Genomic DNA, 24,372 nt, shown 5'->3' with positions numbered 1-24,372 from the left:
TTTGAGATTAATAGCCAAATATTTCGCTAAGGATGACACGATAAATAAAGTAAAAATGTTAAATTCAAGCCAAAAGTTAATATTTCGTTAGTATTTTACGCCAATGCCATGTAAGAGGTTCTCTGTCAAGACAAATTTATTAGAGAGTATGCTAGAAAGTTTTGAGAAGACAACTTCCACTGGTTTTGAATTAAAAATGCATCCCAGTTACTACGGCTGCTAATATTTTCAGAAAGCCCAAATATTGTGCATTTATATATTGTCATTCCGCTGGAAATTATAGTGAATGTCATGCGATAACGAATTGAATCCTCTAAAATTTTTGAATAATTTGATTCAGAAGTTTATATTTTTCATGCTCGTTTTATTTTTATCTTTTTCAGTTGGATTTATTTGACCTCTAATAGATAATATCACTTTTAGGACAGTTATTTTGATCTAAATCAATGTAAAAACATATAAGGATAATCGTGATTCTTAAATGTCTAAATGTTTTTTAAATAGATTGATATATTGGCTTCATTACAGATACAAATATCGAAAACTCTGCCATTTGACGCATGTCAGAAATATCGTCGATAGAATACGCACCCTTTTATGCAAGACTGAATACACTGAACATACACACCCGCTTAATAATAGTTTAAATATTTTGAAGACGATTTCATTCAGATGAAAAATAATTCTTTGAAAATCTAAATTTTCTAACGAAGCAAAGCAAGGCTCAGATATTATAATGATATCATAACAAATAAGTTAAAATTTAGTAATAAGAGAAATATTCCGCCACAAGTAAAAGAAGAATTTTTTTTGTTATTTTTTAAACAGAATTCTTAGAGCTTTTACTATAATATAGTTTTTGAGTTTAATTATTGGGGATATTATTTACACCGACAATGAATTTTTGATGAGCAATCGCAATTTCATTTTCTTCAATTTGCACTGTTCTTATAGACAAACGTAATCCCATCAGTTGTAACATTAACTAAAAGGTAATTAAATACTCGATACTGAAAAAAAAAACTAAGCATATCCATGAAATAACTACAACTGCTTCAAGATAATTATAATCTATTAATAATATTTGATATCATTAACTTTGTTCCATTCTCTATTTCTATTTTTCGTATTTAACGTAATTAAAGAAATAACAAAAAAACGCAAGAAACAAACGATTTTTTTTCAATAATCGTGCTCACAATTTTATATCTTTGTATTATTCTCAAATGAAAAAGTTTTGTGAAGAAGCGATTTGATGGAATTCGTGATAATTTCTTGTTATTTTTGCTGTCATTTAATTAGGGAGAATGTGTAGGTTTCCGGTTTGGATTTAATCATAATCTTGTCTTAAGAAAAATAAATGAAGTTTTTTTTTCTCCTTTCCGTCTTTCGCTATCGCTTTGAAATTAATTATGATTTAAATGTAATTGCATTCCGTGCTGAAGAATTTTACGATTTAGCATGTGATTTAGATAATGTAAAGACAATACACGAACACGAAGCGTTTTTTTATGGTATTAATGAAAAATAAAAAGTCTACAATTTAAATTCAAGAAAAAATTTTGAATTTTATCTAAAGAATGGAAAACACCTTTTTAAAGTGTTATTTCGTTTCGTTAAATTATGTGGAAAGTGGAAAAAAAATCTGAGTTTAAAAAAAATTATTTATTGATGTAATTTTCAAGGAAAAAAATTCTCCAGTAAGGTAGGTAGTTTTTAAAAAAGTCCTTTTACCCTTTCTAAGGCCCTTTCTAAAATTTATCTATCTTTGTATGAAATTATGTAGGGTGGCATAAGTTCTGACACATTTTTTTAGTAAGTCAGAAACTTAGATGCTTCAGTACTTTATCTCACACAAAATGATGTGTCTTGATTTGTTACTTAATTATTAATTAACCAAATTAATTAATTAATCAAATTAAATTTATCTAATAAGCTAAATGAATCTCTTTCCTTATTCTAATTTCAAGCCTAAAAATATTTTAACATAATATGACTAGAAAAAAATGGCCCTTTAAAGGGTTAAATGAAATACATTCATGAGGCCCAAATGTATATAGACAAAGAATAAACACTAATTCTAATTTTGAATCACTGGATATGGGATTCGTGGATTTTATATGGTCATATTTTGTAAGCATCATTGTTGCAAAGAGTGCCCCAAGGTGTCGCTGTTTTCAGTGCTCAAGCGCATTAGTTATACACTGGAAATTCAATGAATTAGCAGCTAAATGCAAATAAATCTTTAATTCATTATTATATCTGAATAGTCTAAATACTATTCACGCAAAACATATATGCATTACTTTTCTATTTATTATTCTTGCAATCAATTTCTTTTAAGACTTTTTTAGTTACAATTTTAAGTATTTCTACTGCAATATAAATATTTTTTTTATGGAATAGGGAAATAACATTTGAAAAAGCCTTACGAGGCGATCTAATATGAGAAATAGGAGAAAGGATTTAAGAGACGTCTATTACTGATCAAAATAGCAGACAAAAATGTATGGGAAGACCGGATTCATTCCAATATACAGGGTGTTTATAAAGTCTTGGACCCATTTTGATGTTTAATAACTCATAAAATAATAAAGATATAAACACACTTATGGCATTTATTGATGGAATAACTCATATATTTTCCTTTTCAGGTTTGAATATTTTTACTTTTGTAAATATCGTCTGCGCGTGTGGTTAATTTCAGATAATTTCATTTTCCAGTCTAAATATCTGTACTTTTCTAAATATTGTCTGCTTATTAATTGCATTTTTCTCTCTTTTGTTTTTGGCAACTATTGCAATGTTATGTTTACTTTTTATGTGTTTGTTCTATGTAGTACTTTTGAATGTGATGTTTTATTCGAGCGGATATTAAAGAGAATGCATACACCACAAGAGAAAGCACAGATTTTATGATGGTTCATAGAAATGAAATCGATAGTGCAAGCACAGAGAAATTTCAGAAGAATTTACCAAAAAGATCCTCCATCCAAAAACAGCATCTTGCGGTGGAAAAAGAATTTTCTAGAAATTGGAAGTATCGAAGATAAGAAACGTTCCAGACGTCCTTGCACAAGTGATTTTGATGTTGAGCGTGTCAGAGAGACATTTTTACACAATCCTAGAATATCTGTGAGATCAGCGGCAACAGAATTGGATATGCCAATTTCGACGGTGTACAAGGTTATTAAGAAAAAATTAAGACTGCATGCATACAAAGTTCACATTGTTCAAGTTTTGGAACCGAACGATAGGCATAGGAGGATGGCCTTTGCAACAGATATGCTAAGGAGGATAGAAGATGCTGCTGATTTTCTGAAGAGCATAATGTTCTCCGATGAAGCATCCTTTCATGTTTCTGGCATTGTTAATCGCCATAATGTGCGCAAATGGCTCTGTGGATGCCGACATGTTTGTCGCTACCTGGCGTGAAATTGACTATCGACTTGATATTCTCCGTGCGACGAAGGGGGCACACGTGGAAGTTCATTGACAAGGGTCCTGAAACTTTTTGAGTCTATTTAACCATTTTTGTTATTAATTTAAATCTATCTTTATTATTTTATGAGTTATTAAACATCAAAATGGGTCCGGGACTTTATAAACACCCTGTATAATTTAGCCATCATTTAAAGAATTAGTTGAGAATATTTTAGCAAATAATTTCATTTATTTCAAAATATAAAGTAAAGAAAAAACATTCACACTCTAGCTTCAAAGATTAAAATATATTCACAGGAATTAAAGCACGCTTTTAAATTTATATACAGCACATAATACTCAAGAAATTTCTAAGAGAATAATTTTATACAATATTGCCAATAAATCTTTAATAACTTAAAGGAAACTAATTGAGTAAATGAATAGAAAACTTTGATCCACTTGCGTCTAATTAAATAAAATCGTTTTCGCAACTAACATTCTTCTAGATGAAAAAAATCTGCAAGACAGAAATCGTTTTGTTCCAAAAATAGAAGGAAAAGAAAATCACTCTTCTCAGCTATTTCTTCCTTTATTTTCAAAAGGACTGAAACAGGAAGAAGAGATCGGAAAAGAATGTAACTGATTTTAGCTTTTCAACAAAATGTCAAAAGTTGACGTCAGAAAGTAATCAGTTTTGAAAATCCCTTTTTAGTTTCTACTTTAAGTGGCAGCAGTATTTGGAAACTTTCAAAAGTGAAGTTTTTTTGTTATAATGCAGAGATAATTAGCCCAATTTGAATTATCTTCTAATCTTAAGTCATGAAAGGAGGTACGAAGATAATAAAAATTGTAACCTCTAAGTTATGGGTGCAAGTTACTAACTTGGCCATAGTATCATCCTGCTTACAACGAATCAATCGCCAATTTAAATGCAATCAAAATTATTCAAGTTACAGTAATCGCAATATAACATGGGGAAAATTTCAAAGTTCGGTAAGGTGGCTGTGTTCTAAAGATCACGATCAGAAGAAGTATGTTACGATTTTCTTGAAGTCATCACACAAAATTATTTTTCTTTCAAAAATAGAATGTCCTTTTAAAAAATTCTGATTTACAAGTTTAAAATTAACTAACCAAAAAAAAAAACATTTTTACGAAAAAAAATCTCCTTTTAAAGAAAAAACAAAACATTATTCAGTTCTAGTTAAGAAACGCCATACTCAGGTATTTGAATATACGGACATTTCTTTCAAAAATAATAATTGCGTCTGGGTCGTTCGTCTACATCAGCACTAGACGCATTTCTTTCGTGTTTAGTATTACTGTAAAGCAAAATTTCTTTTGCAGTTTGCCCGGAGGTTACGGTTGCAAGGATTTTCAACAACAACAGCATTTCGAATTATTTGGACAAGATGATTGAAAAAAAAAGAAAAAACAGAAAGTGAAGAAGCTCTCCGCACTTAAATCTAGCGCAGGGACAAAAAGCTAATATATAAAAAAAAGAAACGCATGCTAAAAAAAATGAAAAAAAAAAAATGAGCCGAATAAAAGAACTAGTACATGACATAATTAGCGTGTATCCTTTTTTATTTTTATATATATATTTTTATCTTTCAGGAATTCTAATACTGAGAAGGTTTTTGAATGCATGAAGGATGCTTGGAAGTTTTTGGCTAAATCATTGACACATCGCCTGGGGGCCATAAATAACAACTCGTAGCCGAACAGAAAATAGTGAAGTTTTTTTCCCCTTTTCAATTACTTTATTTTTTATATTTATTTTAAAAGGATGGAGGCTGCACTCCTTTTTAAATTTTTCGAAAGAAAGCAGAAAAGTGAGTGTTTTTTCAGTCTTTTCATTGTGTTTTATGTGAAGGAGTTAGCTTCGAGAAAGGGATTATTTACCCTTTCTTTTTTAGAATTAAATATTTCATAGCAGTGATTTGAGTTGCTTTTGTTATTTAGCTACATCTGATCAATGCATAATATATCTGAAACGCATAGGTTTGCATATTTTTGCTTGACTTGTTTAAAGTATATAAAAATGGAATTTTACTAATAGATGCACCACTGCGGTTCTCGATGACAATACTTTGCTTCAATATTTTCAGAACAGAATTATTGATTAATTTAATTAAATATGAATTCCATATAAGTGTTGTAACATTGTGGGAAATTTGAAAAGATTTATTTCAATTTTCCTCAACATTTATAATATTTAATTATAAATAAAAAATATAAAAGGAAAAATAAAGAAGTTGCTGTTTTGCATGCTAGTTTACTCATTAATTTGATTTTGTGTTTAATTATTATATTTTTTGGCTCAAATCCTGATAAGCTGATGCTTCAAAATTTTATACAATTATACTCTATTCTCAGACGCCGATATCTTTTTAAAATTATTTTTAAGAGGTTAATTAAAATCTAAACAATTATTTTAATTAAATCTTGATAACAAATGAATAGAGCCAAACTGCATATAAAGTTTATGACATTTTTCTTCATAATGTTAATACTGAATTATAAACTACCGATTAAAAATAAGAGCAAAACAATTAAAAATAAGAACAAAACGAGTAAAAATAAGAACAAAAATAACATTGTAGAATATTCATAAAAATGTTTTCATTTTCTTTATAGTATACATATTTTACATGAAATAGGTTTTTTTTTCCATTCTTCTTTACTTTATCTACGATATAAATACATCACTAAATAGAACTACTAGCTCTTCAGACCATTAAGTGAGAAACATCTGTAGCACGTTTTTATAATCTGTACTTTCTTATGAACAACCACAACATGACATATTTTAAGTTAACTTCTTCTCTATTAACTTCTTCTCTATATTGAAGAGCAAAGAGAATGCTTCATCGAAAAATATATCTTTTCTTTGAAAAATCTGGATCAAAATTTGAATAATAATGTTTCTAATAACATTTAAATTATATATTATATGAGAAACCAAATATTTTCTAGCTTTTAAATAAGTTTATTGACATTTAAAAAAGACTTCCATTTTATAAATTATACACCAAAAGCTCAATGTATTCAAATGAATAATTTTATTCAAGTAATTATGTCCCAATTGACTCAATATACAAATCATTTTAATTTTAGAGATTTAAAATATTTTGATGATTAAAATGGTTGAATGAAACTGTAACTGAATATAAATATTGCACATTCAAAGGAATAACACATTATATTATAAATCTATTCATAATTAGAAGTAAAAATCTTGGATATATTTTGAATAAATTTAAAAGATCTTGTTAGCTCTTGTATTATCTTTAATTATAATAATGATGTAGCTAATTCTTCGTGGGTTTTAATTAATAAAATTAAAATACTAAAAATAAAAGCTGAAATCTTTTGAAACTCATTGTAAGTTGATATTTCACTCATTATAATATATTTGAAAATATATTATAATGCTATATTCCTAATAGAATATTTCACTCATTGAGAAATATATTTGAAAAATGCACAATTTGACAGATGCATTCATTTTATTTTTATCGAATAACTTGAATTTCTATTAGGAATTTATAGTGGTTTAATTAATACTGAAAAAATTTGTTACATATTTCAAATTTGAATTCAATTATATATAGAAAAATATATTTTCCAATTTATATATACGAAATGTTTCGAAATTTATATCTTTAAGAAATATTCTTTAACAGAAATTTTAAAGGTAGTTTTGTTTGCTAACAAATGAAATTTATATTGTTTATTTTTAAATCAATTCTTTCAATTATAATTAAAATGTTATTTAAATAAATTACAAAACTTCTGTCTAAATTTAATTTTAGGAAATGGAAATACACTTTATATATATACACTATGATAAAAAAAACAACTTTACATTAAGAAATGCATGAAACATTTTGCAATAAAAGTTGATATGATTCATCTTGTGAAAACGCATAGGTTGTAAGAGGGAAAAAATTAATAAAATGTTTTCCCTCATTGATAATAATACTGTACAGAATGAGATCATGACAAAAGCAAGTATTTTCGTTATACAATGTTTAATGAATTTCTGCCCATTTCTCCTGATATACTCTCTACATTGACATGCCTTTTATTTCGGATTGATTTAAAATAATGAGAATACCAATTTGTATAGATATAGACAGGGAAAACATTTACATTTTCATGTTTTTTAATGAATAACTTTTGCAATTCATGGGTATGAATTAAATGAGAAACAAAACTGATTTGGCTATGTAACCACAATATTTAGTTCATTATAACCTTATTCTTTTACTCAAGTTGATGTGAGAGTACTAGGACATTAAGATTCTTTCTCCTTTATAATTTTTACTGATACAGAAAATCTAGTGTGGAGGAATTAAAAAAAAAAAAACTACTTTATATTTGTGTTCGATATTACATGCATTAACCTAATAGGATATCATTATCAAAACGGGAAGCATAGCTTAAATTTAAAATTAGAGACATGATTGTTTTCGAAAATCACTGTAGAAAATTTTTAATGTTACTTAAAAATTAAATTGCAGTATTCTAAGTTAGTCTGTTGACTACTTAGAATATTGCAGTCACTAGAATTGACTAATGACCAGAGGTGTTCAATATTTAAAGTAAAATAATCATACTTAGTAAAATAATCATACAATTAGAAACAGATTTTATTAGTAAACCAGAAACCTTTAAAATCGTAGTTAATTCCTTTATATATAAAATTACCATCGTTGTTTTGGCATCTAATCGTTAAATCAATTAACATGAAAACATATATAATAGTTTAACTGGAATATCATATATTTTCTGCTAACATCACGGTTTTGGACATGATATTCATAATTTAAAGATAAACACCTGATGTTTAGCATTAAAAAAATATTTAAAAGAATGCATATACACAATTGTGCAGATTTTGCAGACAAAGAAACAACAAGAAAAGTTGCCTAGTACTAATTATGTCTTCCAGAATTTCTAATAAAGATTTTTAAAAAATGATAAATTTCTCTTTATATTACACATTTCCCCCAAATTTTTACAATAAAACCATACTTTTGTTTCTTGAGGTTCCTCCGTCTTAGTTGTGACTGTTTCTATCTTTTTCTCAGAACTTCCTGCTTCATCTTTGACTCCCTGAATGAGAAAAAAGAAAAATTAGTGCACCTGAAAGAAGATAAGAAGCATTGAAAACCATGATTACACAGAATAGAATATATTTAAAAAACAAACAAATTAAAGCCTCCAGATAAATTTTCAAATGATGTCTTCGAGATTTACTAAATAAAGATGTGTTCAAAAATTAATTAAACTCGTACGAAGGTCGTATTCGCATTTGAACTTTTAAACTTAATACTATTTTAGATTCACTCAGATTAATTTATTTTCTATTTTGAAATAAATGTAGATACAATTTAATCCCCTTGGGTTAAAGCAAAACTTTTATGTAACTTTAAATGCCAAAATGATTCGATTAGAAACATTACAGCAATGGGGAAATTGTATTTAGTTAGTTCTTAATTTTGAAAAGAATATTTGAAGATTTTATTTACTATATTTAATATTCTGTATTTAGAGACGAGGAGCGAAACTCGTAACTCGTTCTTATATCAGAAGAGCTTCAGTAATGTATTATGGCGTGCTGAATGTAATAATGTGAATTAAAATATAAAATTTGATAGTTAGTTCGGAGCAGCTCACAAAAAAATGGCATCCAGAAATATCTAATTCTCAACGTATGTGGATGGAAGGCATACAATTCATTTCCAAAATAACCTTTTCATACTTTTCTGGTGGCATTAATCTATAGCTAATATTCTCAAAAAGGTCATAATGTTCATTTACATATTACAATTATTTCTCTGTAAACTCTCTTCTTTACTATATAGATCAGCTATAAAGGGAAGCAATATTAAAAATTCGAAACAATGTTTATAAGATTAATTCCCTGTATTTTGTAATCTATACTTATAATAAAGCTCAATGTATGTGTGGGTGTGTGTTGGCGTTCTACAGGCCAGGTCATTTGACATACAGCTATCAAATTTGGTACATGTATACCTTAGAGGTCGGGAATGTGCACCTGGGGTTCCTTTTTTTGAATTTTTAATTAGAATTTTAATTATTAATTAAAAACTAACTTTCCCGCCAAAAAATCTTCCATTTTCCCCACCGCCAAATGAATAAGGCTTCAGTTTTTTTTTCTCCCAACAGTAATGAGGCTAGGGTTAACATTTTTCGGCCGATTATTTCAAACGATTCTGTTTATTTTCTTAATGTTTTATGCATTTAAAATTAAACATTGTTAATTAATCCATGTTTCAGATTCATTCTGAAGTACTTTTGAATTAAAATAACACAGAATAAAGGAAATTAAAAATGTATAATCTGCATAGCATTACCCCAACTGGCGTAGAAAAATTCACGCATTTGCGTTACCTAACTGGCGAAGAAAATTCACGCATGCGCATTGTTCTGATTGTTGTCATGACAACCACTATCAACGGATGATTTAAATTATTTTTAGGTTAGTTGCATGCTTTTGTAAGTAGATTGTATTTATGTTATATATTTTTTTGTATATGCTTATAGTTTTAAGTACATCGTTTTTTAAGTAGTTTTTTTAAACCTGTTTTTAATGATTGAAATTATTTTTAGGTTAGTTGCATGCTTTTGTAATTAAATTGTATTTATGTTAGTTATATATTTTTTTGTATATGCTTATAGTTTTAAGTACATCGTTTTTTAAGTAGTTTTTTTAAACCTGTTTTCGACCGATTATTTTAAACGATTCATTTTATTTTCTTAGTGCATTTAAAATGAAACATTGTTAATGAATCGATCTGTTCATGATGAATCTGAGAAAATTTTGTTGACAAATTCTTGAGATATTACATAAATGAAGAAAGATATTCTTTAGTGCCCATAAAGTTTAAACGCTCAGTGACTCTATTATCAGTAATCATATTATTTAAAAAAATGCTTTGTTTCAGTAAAAAATATTGTCATATTAATTGCAGATTAATCATTTACACTTTAATTTAAAGCATAAATTCTACGAGGGGTAACAGAAAATGAGAGAGATACATATCACGTTATGACTGAAGGCCTTTATAATATTATGAGTGAATTATATGACTATCAAAATGTGAAGTTTTAAAATATTTTGCTGAAGAATCTATTAAAGTTGGAATTGCATAAAATATTTAATTATTAAAATTTTAACGAACATTAAGATTGGCGAACCGGCTGGTCGCCAAAGGCGGCTAGTAAATAATAAATTGAATGATGAATCAATGTTCGAAAATCGGAGTATACTAAGAAACTATGCGTCAATATTTACAAGGTTTTTTTTTTTTTTTTTTTTTTTTTACATTTCTTGTGTAGCAGGAAAGGCGACCGAAAAAAGCGTGTGGAACTTACAGCAAATTGATCTAGGCGAACAATTTAGAATGGAAATAGAAAAGAAAAACGGGGGTCAAAATTTTTATATATTTCTGAGCGGTGTCTATAACGAGATTCTAATATCTGATTTAGGGGAAAATATAAGTGCTACATAGCTGATATTTGTTCTCCGATTTTTTGATACAAAAATTGTATATTTATATCAAATATCCACCTAATTAAAAGATATGAAAAGACTGAAAATACTAATACCTGGATTCTCTATAACAACAGGGGTATAGTAATGTAGGAGCAAGGGGGTGGGGGAGAATGTAAGTGCTCCAGGCGGTATTCTTAGAGGGCTCAATGAAGGCAAAACTTTATTGCTTTTATGCCCTTATTTAAATACAAATATGATGAAAGGATGAAAATGTCCGCATACCGTTCACACATGCTATACAACTGATCACAATAAGGAATGAAAATATTTTTTATGCTCCGGCGTCATTTATTCTAGCTAAGCCACTGTTCTCAAGATGACCAAACTAAATGCAAAATATTACTTAAACGCAGGTTGAAATTTTTGGATAAAAAAAACTAACGTTAATAGGTTTTTAAAATAAGTGGACTATTGCTAATATTTTCACTATAGAAACCTAGCAAACAATATGTAGCATTGTTAGTACATGAAAAAAATGTAGCAAATGATCATAAATTTTGTATTTTTTTTTAAGGTGTCTCTAAGAAATTTACCAACTTTCCATACAACTCGATGAATAAATTCAACTCTGATAAATGAATTTTATCATTTCATGGTGCATATTCACTCACTGTTTATAAAACGTATTCTCATCTTCATAACTTTGACTCCCTTAGCACCTAATTCACTTAGTTAGCCCCCAATGAAAAAGCATCTTTATTATCACGGCCTTTACTCATCCCACAATCTATCCCGTCTCCTCAGCATACGGGAGTCTCCCCGTATATAAAGTGGCCGTAAAGTAGTGGACATTCCTTCCTCAATATTGACCTTCCTTTCTTTGCCCTGAACGTTTCTTACAGGGGCAGACAGCAAACACACGCTGTCGGATGTTGACCCTCTCTAGGTACACGCTCCTTCATCCACTGGAAACACAAAGCGGGAACAGCTCTGGCGGAAAGGTGGAATTTCGATCAAGAAGCCTCCATTCAGTGATGGGAGAAGGTTTAGCGGGATTACTCCTAAGGATGCTTTCATTTCTTTATTACGAATAAACACACGCAAAAAACGGGAGTGGTCTCTCTAAAACTTTCTCGCTAAAAGTATCATCCCGAGAACGCCTTGCGTAGCATTGGCGTATATTAGTTATGAAATATTAATCTTTGAGGTGAATTTAGCATTTTTACCGAATTCGTCGTGTTATCCTTCTTGAGTCATTTGGCGATTAATCCCTGGCATGCGGTTAATAATATCTGAAAATCGAATTTTGTGTTTTAGCTTTTTTTTGGCCATCCGATTAGAGCAAAAATCTGATAAAAAACTGCACTTGTAGTCACAAAAATCCCATCCAAATTTGATGTATTTAGGATGTATTTAAACAATTCCGTTCTTGAGTTATCACGTTTATATGTTTCTAAAAGTAGAGACCGACAAATAATCAACTCCTTGTTGGATTTGGCCCAAAATTAGATAGGTGTAGATAGACTATAGATGCCAATTTTTCGTATCGATTTTTATCTCTTTAGATGTCTTCATTTTGCAATTATCATGAAATTTATACTCGGACAGCCGGACAGACAGACTTTCTCTAAACGGAATTTACTCAAAATTTGATAGAAACCTATAAATTTAATGTAAAGACAATATACCGATTTTCATCCGTCTAGCTCAAAGCGTTTTTAAGTTATGTTTGTCACAGACAGACAGACAGACAGACAAACATTTTCCAAAAATGTGTTTTTGAACTCAGGGAGATCTAAAATGTGTCGATTCGTCAAAATCTCGAGTTTTGAATTTTTTTTTTCAATTATAATACTTTCTCTATATTACGTATACGAGAAAGTAGAATCTATCGGGTATTAGCTTTCTTGTATATAAAAGGATGGCACAATATAAGGTTATAAGGTATTTTTTTTAGAAGTTAATTACTTTTTTTAGAAGTTAATTACTTCAATGATCTCAACCAATGCATATAAAAAAGTGCCCAGGTGTTATCGAATGCATTTAAATTTATTTATTTTAAGGAAAATTCGCCACATTTATCTGTAGTAATTTATTGTTGGCGATAACTTTGAGAAAATGGCATTTGTATTATTTAAAAAATGTTTTAAAAATTGACCGTAACTATTACAATTTGTGGTGACAGAAATGATTAAAATATTTTTAGTGCTAGTGAATTGCAACAGTTATTAAACAATAAAGTCCTGCATTTTCTATCAGTGCGATTGGCAATGTTCCTGTTTGAGTTTTAAAACCAATTGTATTTTATGTTCTATAGTTCAATGAAGAAATGAAGAAGATCCAATCCTTCTATTTTTCGAAGTAAAGGGGTTGGTTCCAAAATTTAACTCCTTTAACTGAAATGCAGGGTCCAGCTAGTCATGAACTTTTTTGAACAAATTGTCAATGGCGAGCTACCAGAAATGAGTGATTGTTGATACTTTTCATAAAAAGTTTTATTTTTTAAAAAAAAACTTTAATTTTCTATAACAATATCTCCCTCTTAAAATTTTTTCTTTAAAAAATTCTGCCTGACAAGTGTTGAAGGAAAAGAAATTGCTGGTCAAGAGATTAATGAAAATCTGCAGTTTTGATAAAAGTTGTCCCAAAATCAACGGAAGACCATTCGTGAAGTGTTGGCAACATTACTAAAAAACCATTTGATAGCTGATAGTTTAGGGTTAGTAATAAAGGAGCGTAAAACGATAGACAACATTTTTAATTATTGAATAATATTTCAAAAATAATGATAGTCTGGCGGCCACAGTTCGAAAATTTAAAAATTCCCCCCCCCCTCAGCGTGCCATTTAGGACCGCTGGATTTCTTTTTATGGAGTTATTTGAAGTGAAAAGTTATGCCAACAAGCCCACAAATACGCGTGAATTGAAGGAGGGAATTCAACGCTGCATCAACGAAATTCAGCCACATTTATGCAAAATGGTCATGCAAAATTTCCACAAAAGAGTGCATATGTGCCAGTAAAGCCGTGTAGGCCATTTGTCCTTTGCATTAATCCATACATAACCCTATCCTATGTACTTTACGATTCACTAAAAATATAAAAATTAAAAGAAAAAAACTGTATTTTTTTATTTAATGGAAACCTTGTGTTAACACGTTGATTATCGTGTAATGCTCCCTTTTTATTAACCCTAAACTATCAACTGTCAAATGGTTTTTAAGAGGGTTGCTAATACCTTACTGAACGAATGGTGGCAAATTCAAATCTTGCGTTAATTTTGGGACACCCTTTATAAAGTTTGCATGCTGAATTTTATGCTTCTACTTAGTAATAGTTTTTTTTTATTATGCAGATATAAACACGTAAAATCCTATTATTCCTACTTTTAATGTAACACTTTTGAAATAGAAATTATTAATTTAGTTAAGAATCTAAAGCATTTTTAATTTTTAACCCGATTGGCCTCTTTTTACAATGCAGTAAAACTAAGAAGATTAATTTCCATACGTAGCGTTAGGACAAAAAAAGAATAATTGCTCTGTATTTTTATTTTTAATTATTAATGCATAAATTTAAAAAATTATAAATTGGGCAAATGTAGTAAGATAGTACTTTTATTTTTTTCATTAAAGAAGTTAATTTTAAATAATTTAATGTTTAGAAGGAATGATGACTGTATGAAAAATCAAAAAATAACACAGAGATAGACTGCTTCGTTGAAACTGAAAAACAAGCCTAAAGCACAAAGATAAATAGCGCAATCTCATTCTGATATTAGTGATTGATTTTTCTATTTGCATGTTGCCACTGCAGCATTGAATAAAGAAGAACAAGCAACAAAAACAAATGCAAAATATGCAAATGGAAAAAGAGGAAAGGGAAGAAAGAAAATACATCTGGTATTTTTTTCCTTCTGAAATAAAAAAAAAGAAAAAAGTAACGGTCTCCCAATATTTTGAAAATATTCGCCACTGCTGTGAATTCATAAAAAATTCAATAAAATACAGACAAAACAAGAAAAAAAAAATCGAAATTGGTCTTATCAATTCCAAACCCAGAGACACCTGAACTATTATTGTTTCCGCCGTAGTTTTCCTTCGAATTTTTTTCCAATCGGACACACCTAATTCACAGCGCTCTCTTTCTAAAAATAACGACTACACCACGCAAACGACGTCAACAGTTACACGTTTTCGCTTCTGGAAGTCTTTTATTTATTTACATCAAATGCGCCGTTCCTGTTGTTAACGAAGTACAACCTTAGCACGCATAGCAGCTGCTTAGTTTTACTTTCCAGCCACTCGTCATAGTTCGTTTGTACGTGTTTGTGTTGTTGTTGTTGTTTTTATATTTCAACTTTTCCCAGGAAAACTTTTATGGTCTTAGTTTTCTTGCTAGGAACAAATACAAGTGAAGTTTCCCTTGAGTTTGCTTTTATTTTTTTATAATTAGTCAAAAGTGTGAATAGTTAGAGATGTGGTAAATGTAGAAACACGAGGAGGAAGAGTAATTGCGGCGTTAAAAATTCCTCGGTCGGAAAGTGCTGAGAAGTTTGTTGAGAGCGTTGCGATGCGAAAAATCATCGGGTGATTTTGGGCTTAATGGGTTTTTAATTGAATTTAATTGCGGCTAGTTTGAACCAAAAATAGTTTGCTATGTTGCGTTATTTATACTTTCCGCCTGTTCCTGACGTTGCTCACGTTGCATATTGATTTAGAGTACTACATCGAAGCAAAGTGCAGAATCTCTACTAGTAATAAAAATAAATGTGTGTCAGTCACATGTGCGTGCATGTATGGATGTGCACTGGTGCTCTACAGAGCAGGCCATTTAACCTACAGCTACCAAACTTGGCATTTATACAATTTGGAAGATGGAAATGCTCTTCTCGGTGTATTATTTCGAAATTTTAATTAATTAAAAACGAAGCGAAATATTGGTGCTCTGATGCAGTAACTTTCTAAAATATTACAAGACAAAAAAGATTTTTACATCATTTTAAAGTTTAAAAATTAACTTTTCAATGATATCTACGTATATTTTTATTATATACGTTTTTTTTCTATTTTTAATCCATTTTAAAACGATAAAATATCCTTTAAACGTATTTTACAACAATATATTTTACTGTAGAAGTGAAAATAAGATACTTTTCACTATTGCTACTAATATTTCATCCTGGCTTTTTTTCTTCTGTTGTATGATGATTCGGTTTATTTTTCCATTATGAGAAAGTCTCAGCATAAGGAATGATTTTATTAAAAATTTAGAAATTTTGTTTAATTTATAATTAATATTTAACTTTAGAATCAAGCAAAGATGAAAACTTCTTAAAAGTGGCTAATTTTTAAATACATCTGCTCTTTTCTGTGATTTAATTGGGTATATAAAGGTACAGACAGAAACTTAAGGAAATGCACAGTGAAATGAATAGAAGATATTAGGCTTCTAAAAGGGAAGTTATATGACTATTAAAAGTTGAATTTTAAAAATATTTTATTGAGGAAACCATTAAGACCAAATTGCATAAAATATTTAATTAGAATTTTTAGCACACTTTAATCTTGGCGAACCAACTGGTCACTAAAGGTGGTTATTAATAAATAATAAAATTAAGTTCATTTGTTTGTATCTTTCTAAAAATAAATATATGATAACTAGCAGAGTTGGTGTTAAATTTTTTATTGTATATTTTAAGCTCAAACTGTACTACTAATAAAGATAAACGTATGTGTAGTGGTCTCTATTTGGCAAACCGTTTGAACTTTTTGACATAAACCTACCAAATTTGGAGCACTTTAGAGGGCGAGAATATGCTCCTAGAGCGATTTCAAAAATTTTAAATAGAATGAGTTAAATTTTATCTTTTTTTTTCTGCATTAACTTTTGATAATTTAGAAATTTTTTTAATAAAAAAACTACCTAACATTAAGTATGGTTTTTAATTCCTTTCTATTATTGTTATGCCAACCATTCCGGTGAATTCGAGATTTAGTTTGCTTACTTTACAATAAAAGACTTTCTCTGAATTATAACACTGAATGTTTACTAACGTTGAAATGAAATTAAACTGAAATAAGAATATCATTTTTATTTTAATAAATACTAAAATCTTCTAAAGAATTGATGGAAAAAATGGAACTAATATTACTGACAATTTATTATTGCCTGCCATCCATCTCAGGTTAATAAAAATGGATAAAATATATATTCGCAGTGAAAAAATTCAGCTACTATTCATAGCCAATTTTTAATTCGATCTTTAATAATTCGATCTTTTTTCGATCTTTAATAAATGTCAGTCAATTAAAAACACGATCATTTTCAAGAGAGCAACATAATTTTTCAATAAACTGATGCACAAATGAAGAAAAGAACTCACTTTCACAGGAGCTCCTGATCTAGGTACAGCATAGTTGAGGTATGGATTGTTGGAAACTTTCCCACATGTGCATGGCAGCAGTATGGGGACGCTTACCAAAGGCATCTGCTTTTTGGGTGATGTGGAAGGTGAGGCGTTGCTGCTTCCACTGCTACTCACTGAAGGCATGTCCACGTCCATGCTGGCCCTTCCCCAACAAGAACATAATAGGCCACCCCCAAATAGTAATAGTTCGTGCGAAGCAGGTTCGGATGTCTTCTGTTGCTTCCAGCAGGTGCACGGACCCCCTTCTCGTATGGGACCTAATCTGTCTTTGTCTTCAGTAAGGCTTAAACGATTGTACGGGAAATTGGAGCCCGGTGTGTTCTGGTGGTGTATATTTTTTGGTCTAGAAAAAAAAATGTATTTAGTGTTAGTTTAATTATTTTAAATCACTTCTATATATATTTAAAAAAATTAGCAAAATGAAAGCACCAATTCCTTGTTTGTTTGTTTCTTATGGCACTTGCTACTGACAAACCCGCTGTTACGAAGACAGCGATTTAAGCCTGAGGGGATCGTCTCTTATTTTTTATAGCAGCGCCAACTAGGGCCAAGAGTACGACTTTGCCACTCACGCATCACTCATTCGCTTGCACAACCCCTTTTTACAGGAGGGCACATTCACACATCTCACAGATAGAACTACAGAAGAACAACCATGCCCAAACCGGGACTCGAACCCGGGACGCCCAGATCACGGGGAAGACGCGCTACCCCTATGCCAGGACGACGGCACCAATTCCTTGGTTATATCTACTATGCAAATATATCCAATTTCCATTTCACGAGAATGCTTACGATAACTAAAAATGTTATTCGTGGGTTCCTTTTTGCATCATCCTCCAGTTATGAGAGATTTGGAAAATCCCAGTATCATTAACTATTATTATAACTAGCAATATCACGTCTTTGAAACACATAATAATAAAATGAGAATACTATATTTACTGACCATCCATAATTTAAAATAAGACTTTTCTGGTTGTGTTATGATTTTGTTCATTAAATTTGGTTGGGATGACCTAATTAATACTGAAGGGTGTCCCAAAATTACGCAAGGTTGAATTTTTACTAACCCTAAACACTCCATTTTTATTAATCCTCAATTATCAGCTGTCAAATGATTTTTTAATAGGGTTGCCAATACTTTACTCTGCGAATGGTGGCAAATTCAAATCTTGCATTCATTTCAGGACATCCTTTATTAATATGGTGGGTGAGCAAGTGGTTCTCGAAGGCGACTACTTATTTATATATACTCATAATTTATTCATTCGTCATTTACTCATTCATTAGTAGCACATCATTAGTAGCACAAGATTTAATTTCCATTAGTAAGGTTGACTTATATAGACATTTTGTAATACAATAATAAATTCCATAGTAGAACTAAAATTGATTTTGCTTTAGTTATATTAGATTTCAGTTTTGGAACTTTGGAACTATATGAAGCCTATTTTGGATCGTACATCACAGTAAGATACATACACATAAGATGACATCTGAAAAGACGTCAAGTTAAGCAGAAGCAAAAATAATGAGATAAAAAAAATTGTTTATGTGAAGAATGTTCTAGTCTGTACTTTACAAGAAAATCTTAATGTGAGAAGTACTTTACAAGAAAGTAAGTACTTTACAAGTCTGTAAGTACTGCATGTCTTTAAGCACTTTACAAGAAAATCTTAATGTGAGAAGTACTTTACAAGAAAGTAAGTACTTTACAAGTCTGTAAGTACTGCATGTCTTTAAGCACTTTACAAGAAAATCTTAATGTGAGAAGTACTTTACAAGTCTGTAAGTACTGCATGTCTTTAAGCACGTTACAGGAAAATCTTAATGTCAGAACAACAGTTATAATATCAATAATTATTAAAATGTTTGAACTTCATTGAAAGGTTGCACTATTAATTATCGAAATACTTCGTCTACATTAGAAAACTTTCCGTGATCTTGAATAAATGGCTATAAAAAAGTTTTTTTCCCCAAATCTACAAAATCTGCATTTTGATATTAAAATAAATTATACATTTTAGATTTTTGAAGCTGTTTTTACAAAAAAAAAAAAAAAAAAAAAAAAAGAGAGAGAGAAAAATCTCTAGATGTTGCTTTTTTAAAAATAATTGCATCTTTAAAGCTTATTTTGCCAGATAATAATTTAGATGTCAGGGAATCTACCTTTTCCTTCCAGCTTGCCGAGAGATTTTTTTAAATTTGCAAGCACCGTAATTTGTAGTTGATTCATTCGATTAAATTCCTATTTTATCATATGAAATTTTTAATAAAATGTATTTCATATTTATAGCTCTTGAATTCGGAATGTCAATATTCCGAATGATAAGTCGATTGCCAAAGGCTGCTATTAAATGCAAAAGATTCAATTAGAGCATTACCTGTCATAAAAGGCCTCTAGACAATTTTTAGGCACTGAATACTCGGACATGCTACTACCGCTGCTAGAGCTCGTATTGCTACCGGTGCTGGTTCCGCTGCTCTGGCTGCTCTGGGAGCACAGCGATGACCGGTCGTGAGGCGAGGCTTTGGTTCTATTTCTTGAGCAAGTTCTCGTTTGGACGTTGGGTGTAGTGCCGTCCGCAGAAGGGGACACAATCCCTAGGTCCATGGTCCATTGAGGGGTGAACCCGGTAGGTTCGTCTCCAGTCGCCGGAGCTGTGTTTTCTTTGTCGTTTCCCGTATTCCGTCTGCAGTAGTGGACACCACAGCCTTGACAGTGGCCAACAGCCCTAAGCATGATATAATCAAAGGTAATGAAAACAAAAATTATGAAGATATAAAAATTTATACAATAGAACAATTGTTTCAAGGAATTGCGTGGATATTGAAGAAAGTAATCAACTGACGTTTATAAAATTTTGATTAAAAAGAAATTAAAATAACTGTTGAACCATTTTTCTGAAAAGTGCTTTGATAGTAATTTATCCGGTATTTACAGAATTAATTAATGCATAATTTTCTTGAATAACATCTTTCTTGTGACAAAATTTTGTGCACTTTTTAACACTTTTGAACGATACGGGGGCTGTCTAAAAAGTATCCACCTGGGTACCATAACTCTAGAGCGGCGCCACTGTTCACGGTGGACGAAGACACCTTAATGACCATTCTTGAATTTTTCTTCTCTGTTTTCGGGTGTGTCAGCCGCAGCCTGCTAGCCCTGAGTGAGGTCTTTCATAAGTATTTGTCTGATTTTTGATTTTCCTCAAGATAATTGAACCAGTTGACCTAAGATACTGCATCAAATTTTGTGAAAAGTTTGTTGATACTCAAAGTGAAACAATTCGTAAGATTCAACAAGTGTTCGGAGACGATGCTATGGGGGTAACACAAGTGAAGGAGTGGTTTAACCGATTCAAAAATGACCGCACATCGGTGCAGGCTATCACGAATACGCACCGTAAAGACAAACAGTAACTAAAGAGTGCTATCAAAAAGTTCTAAGCAGACTCAGAGATGCAGTTCGGTGCAAAAGACCAGATCTCTGAAAGATCAAAAACTGACAGTTGCGTCATAACAATACACATCTGATCCGTCACAGCTGATATGTATATACTTTCTTGATGAAACACGGAATCCCAATTGTCTCCTGACCTCCCTACTCCCCAGATATAGCTCCTTGCTACTTCTGATTCGTTCTGAAATTGAAGATGCCTTTGAAAGGATCCGATTTTGAAAGTAGAGAAGAAATAGTGCTGAGCGCGACAACGGAGATGAGCATCATTCTAAAAGAAGTCTTCCAGAAGTATTTTCGGCAGTGGAAGGATCGGTGGGCTAAGTGTGTGAAGGCGTAAGGAGCCTACTTTGAAGGGGATTAGGGTCCTAATTTCGCCACGTGATATATTTTTCCTGGTCAAAGGTCGGATGCTTTTTGGACAAGTTCCTTTTTCTCGTAAGTATAAATTGTAGATCCTTTTATCAAAATTAAGGTGTACGTACACACTTGAAGATTTTTTTTAAAATTTTAACTTTAAAAGTCCAGTTTTTTCATAGTAGGTCATTAATATATGTTTAAACTCATTTCAGTGAGAAAAAACCATATTACACTAATTATTAATTAATTAATTAATATTTAATGAGCTAATTAGTCTATTTTTTGAAACATAATATCTTAAATTCTAATTTGCACAGACACATAATTCTAATTGGAAATTATGCCTAATATTAATCTTCATGTTGTCTGCCTCAATCAAGTTATAAAAATATATAGTTTTTTTTAAACAATTTTTTCATCAACGATGAATAGAAAAAACGAGATTTTTTCTATCATTTTAACTTTCAAATAGCTATAAAAAATTTATTTCTATAAATATAACTTTGACTGAGGCACAAAACATCCGCTATTTCTTACAGATTATTTTGATATATAAATAACTGTATTTGGTTTCATTTCTTGTTGAGTTATGATTGTTTGAATGAAGCAACATAGTGGAAAAATAACATTCTTCATAAAATGAGTTTTAAAAACACCGTAACTAGAGATTTTAATGAAAGCTCCCCAAGAAAAATAATTATAACTCGAGAAATATTTCGAATATTGATAACATCTTGGTATCGTTTGAAAGCTAAAAGATTAGACAACATTATTAAGCAATAAAAAAATATTCGATATTTTGAACGATTTTTCAAATGTGTACATACACCTTAAGCGCCTGTACTAATTTTAATATGTAGTCATTTTTACGATCTTAAACTATTATTTCTTGGTGATTATTGCATTGTCCGATTATAAAGATAAAGATTAAAAACATTTCAAAGATTGTGATCATTGCTTTGTACATTAATGGTCATAATTTTCCCAATCTTTTTCTTTATGTATATATATATATATATATATATATATATATATATATAGTAATTAAATTATGCAATTTTTGATGTTAATTTCTACATCTTTTTTGAATACTTCTTACAACATTCCCTTTTTTCATTTGAGCCCCCCCCCCTCCCCCAAGCAAGATACATATTTATTCGAAGAATATTTGAAAAAAGTTTAATCTAGTAACTGATTTTACCATAGCATTTGTCCGTCCGTACTTCTTCCATGGCTCCCTATTGTAGACCTGGCGATCGTTCTGGCACCATCCTCTACGCCAAGCTCACCTCTGGTAGCTGAACCACAGGGAACGATGCAAGAGGGCCACCTGTAGTGGAAGTGGCAAGGGCGTACACCTTTCCCCACGTCACTGCCATCCGAACCGGAACTGAGGAGCGGTTTGGTGGAAGACTCGGAGCTGCAAGTTTCTATTTTTTCGTTCTCGCCAGTGGCAGTCCCGCTGCAAGGTCTGCCTCCTCCACCCAATGAGGAATGTGTGTTGCCATCAACTCCACCTGTGGGATAGTCTTAGAATCAAACAAAAAGACATGAACTTATTTACAACATGCCTAAGAAATAGAAGGCAACCTGAACACAGAAGACAGTTCGAATATATTCGTAAATTTATTAGAAGAGGGAACATGTTTTTATGGATGTATTGTTTTATTGATGCATTATTTTAAACTCCTGAAAAGTTTCTTCAAATACTAAGATGACTTTATATGACTTTTGAAAGTTGCACTTCACATCTGTAGGATCTTTTAGCTCTCACGCACAAATTTCCCTCTGCCATCCTCTAAATTTTATCTCGATTACTTCAGAGATTCATTTCGTATTTTCAGTGTCTGAAAACTTACAACAAAATAATCTTTCTTCCCTTTATTACTAAGATGAACGTGGAATACCATCTCGTGTTTTCCTGTGGAGATCTATTCAACCTGAACCGTGTTCATGAATGAATATTGAGGAACTCTTTAAATGATATCCACCAATAGGAAAGAGCTTAGCAAATCACTGATTTTGAAGTTACAGCCAGGTTATTTTTAACTAAAATATTAACATTGTAAAGAGGGTAAGCGAATGCTGGAATCCAATTATCAATTATTCAGTAAAAGGAATATTGGAAGGACATGCTTTTGGCATTCATTTTTCTTGAATATTTTGATTATTGAATTAAAAAAGATATTTTTTTTTAAGAATGATATATATTTCGTTGTTAAATGAATACCTCACTCACATAGATTTTATGAAATGCCAAAGTTCACGTAGCTAACCCCAAATCACGTAGATAACTCCAATATTTCCCTTAGGAGTATGGAGACTTGATCTTTAGATTTTATTCTTTAAATAGTTACTTAAAAATAGTTTTTGAATAAGTATTTTCATGTTATAATCACCATTCAAAAACACAAGCAATTATGATCAATCAAATGTGCTTGTGTTCGATAAAATAGAATTATGGAACACAAGCACAGTTGATCCATTTCTTGTGCTTGTGTTCGATAAAATATAATTATGGAACACAAGCACAGTTGATCAATTTCTTGTGCTTGTGTTCAATAAAATATAATTATGGAACACAAGCACAGTTGATCCATTTCTTGTGCTTGTGTTCGATAAAATATAATTATGGAACACAAGCACAGTTGATCAATTTCTTGTGCTTGTGTTCGATAAAATAGAATTATGGAACACAAGCACAGTTGATCAATTTCTTGTGCTTGTGTTCAATAAAATATAATTATGGAACACAAGCACAGTTGATCAATTTCTTGTGCTTGTGTTCAATAAAATAAAATTATGGAACACAAGCACAGTTGATCAATTTCTTGTGCTTGTGTTCAATAAAATAAAATTATGGAACACAAGCACAGTTGATCAATTTCTTGTGCTTGTGTTCAATAAAATAAAATTAGATCTTCTCCCCTTTTCTGATTTTGTATATTTTTTAAGGAATCCAAACTTTGAATTTTAAGTTGTTTCTCTTCAAACATGTTTCTTTTGAGTATTCATTCACTTTCATTCATATTTCTTCTTTGAAATTTCCATATTAAGTCACTTTCTTTACATCCAATTTATTCTTTGTTCACATTTAATATTATTAAAGGGATTAGTTTTAGTTAAATAAAATTCAGCTAATAAAAAAAAATAAGAGTTTTTC

At 30.5% G+C, this 24,372-nt stretch overlaps 1 protein-coding gene across 1 annotated transcript in view; it reads right to left on the bottom strand.

The window, feature by feature from the left end:
• Positions 1-24,372, bottom strand: part of LOC129980530 (uncharacterized) — a 376,005-nt gene that overhangs the window by 5,777 nt on the left and 345,856 nt on the right. The window contains exons 6-9 of the mRNA XM_056090871.1: positions 22,411-22,726; positions 19,774-20,124; positions 17,342-17,729; positions 8,470-8,550 (exon numbers count right to left, since the gene is read on the bottom strand). Coding sequence (XP_055946846.1) covers positions 8,470-8,550; positions 17,342-17,729; positions 19,774-20,124; positions 22,411-22,726 — 1,136 coding nt within the window. The remainder of the gene's footprint in view (positions 1-8,469; positions 8,551-17,341; positions 17,730-19,773; positions 20,125-22,410; positions 22,727-24,372) is intronic.

This window comes from Argiope bruennichi, chromosome 8 (assembly GCF_947563725.1).
Source record: "Argiope bruennichi chromosome 8, qqArgBrue1.1, whole genome shotgun sequence".
In the NCBI taxonomy this organism is placed as follows: Eukaryota; Metazoa; Arthropoda; class Arachnida; order Araneae; family Araneidae; genus Argiope; species Argiope bruennichi.
This window is presented reverse-complemented; position numbering and strand designations above follow the sequence as displayed.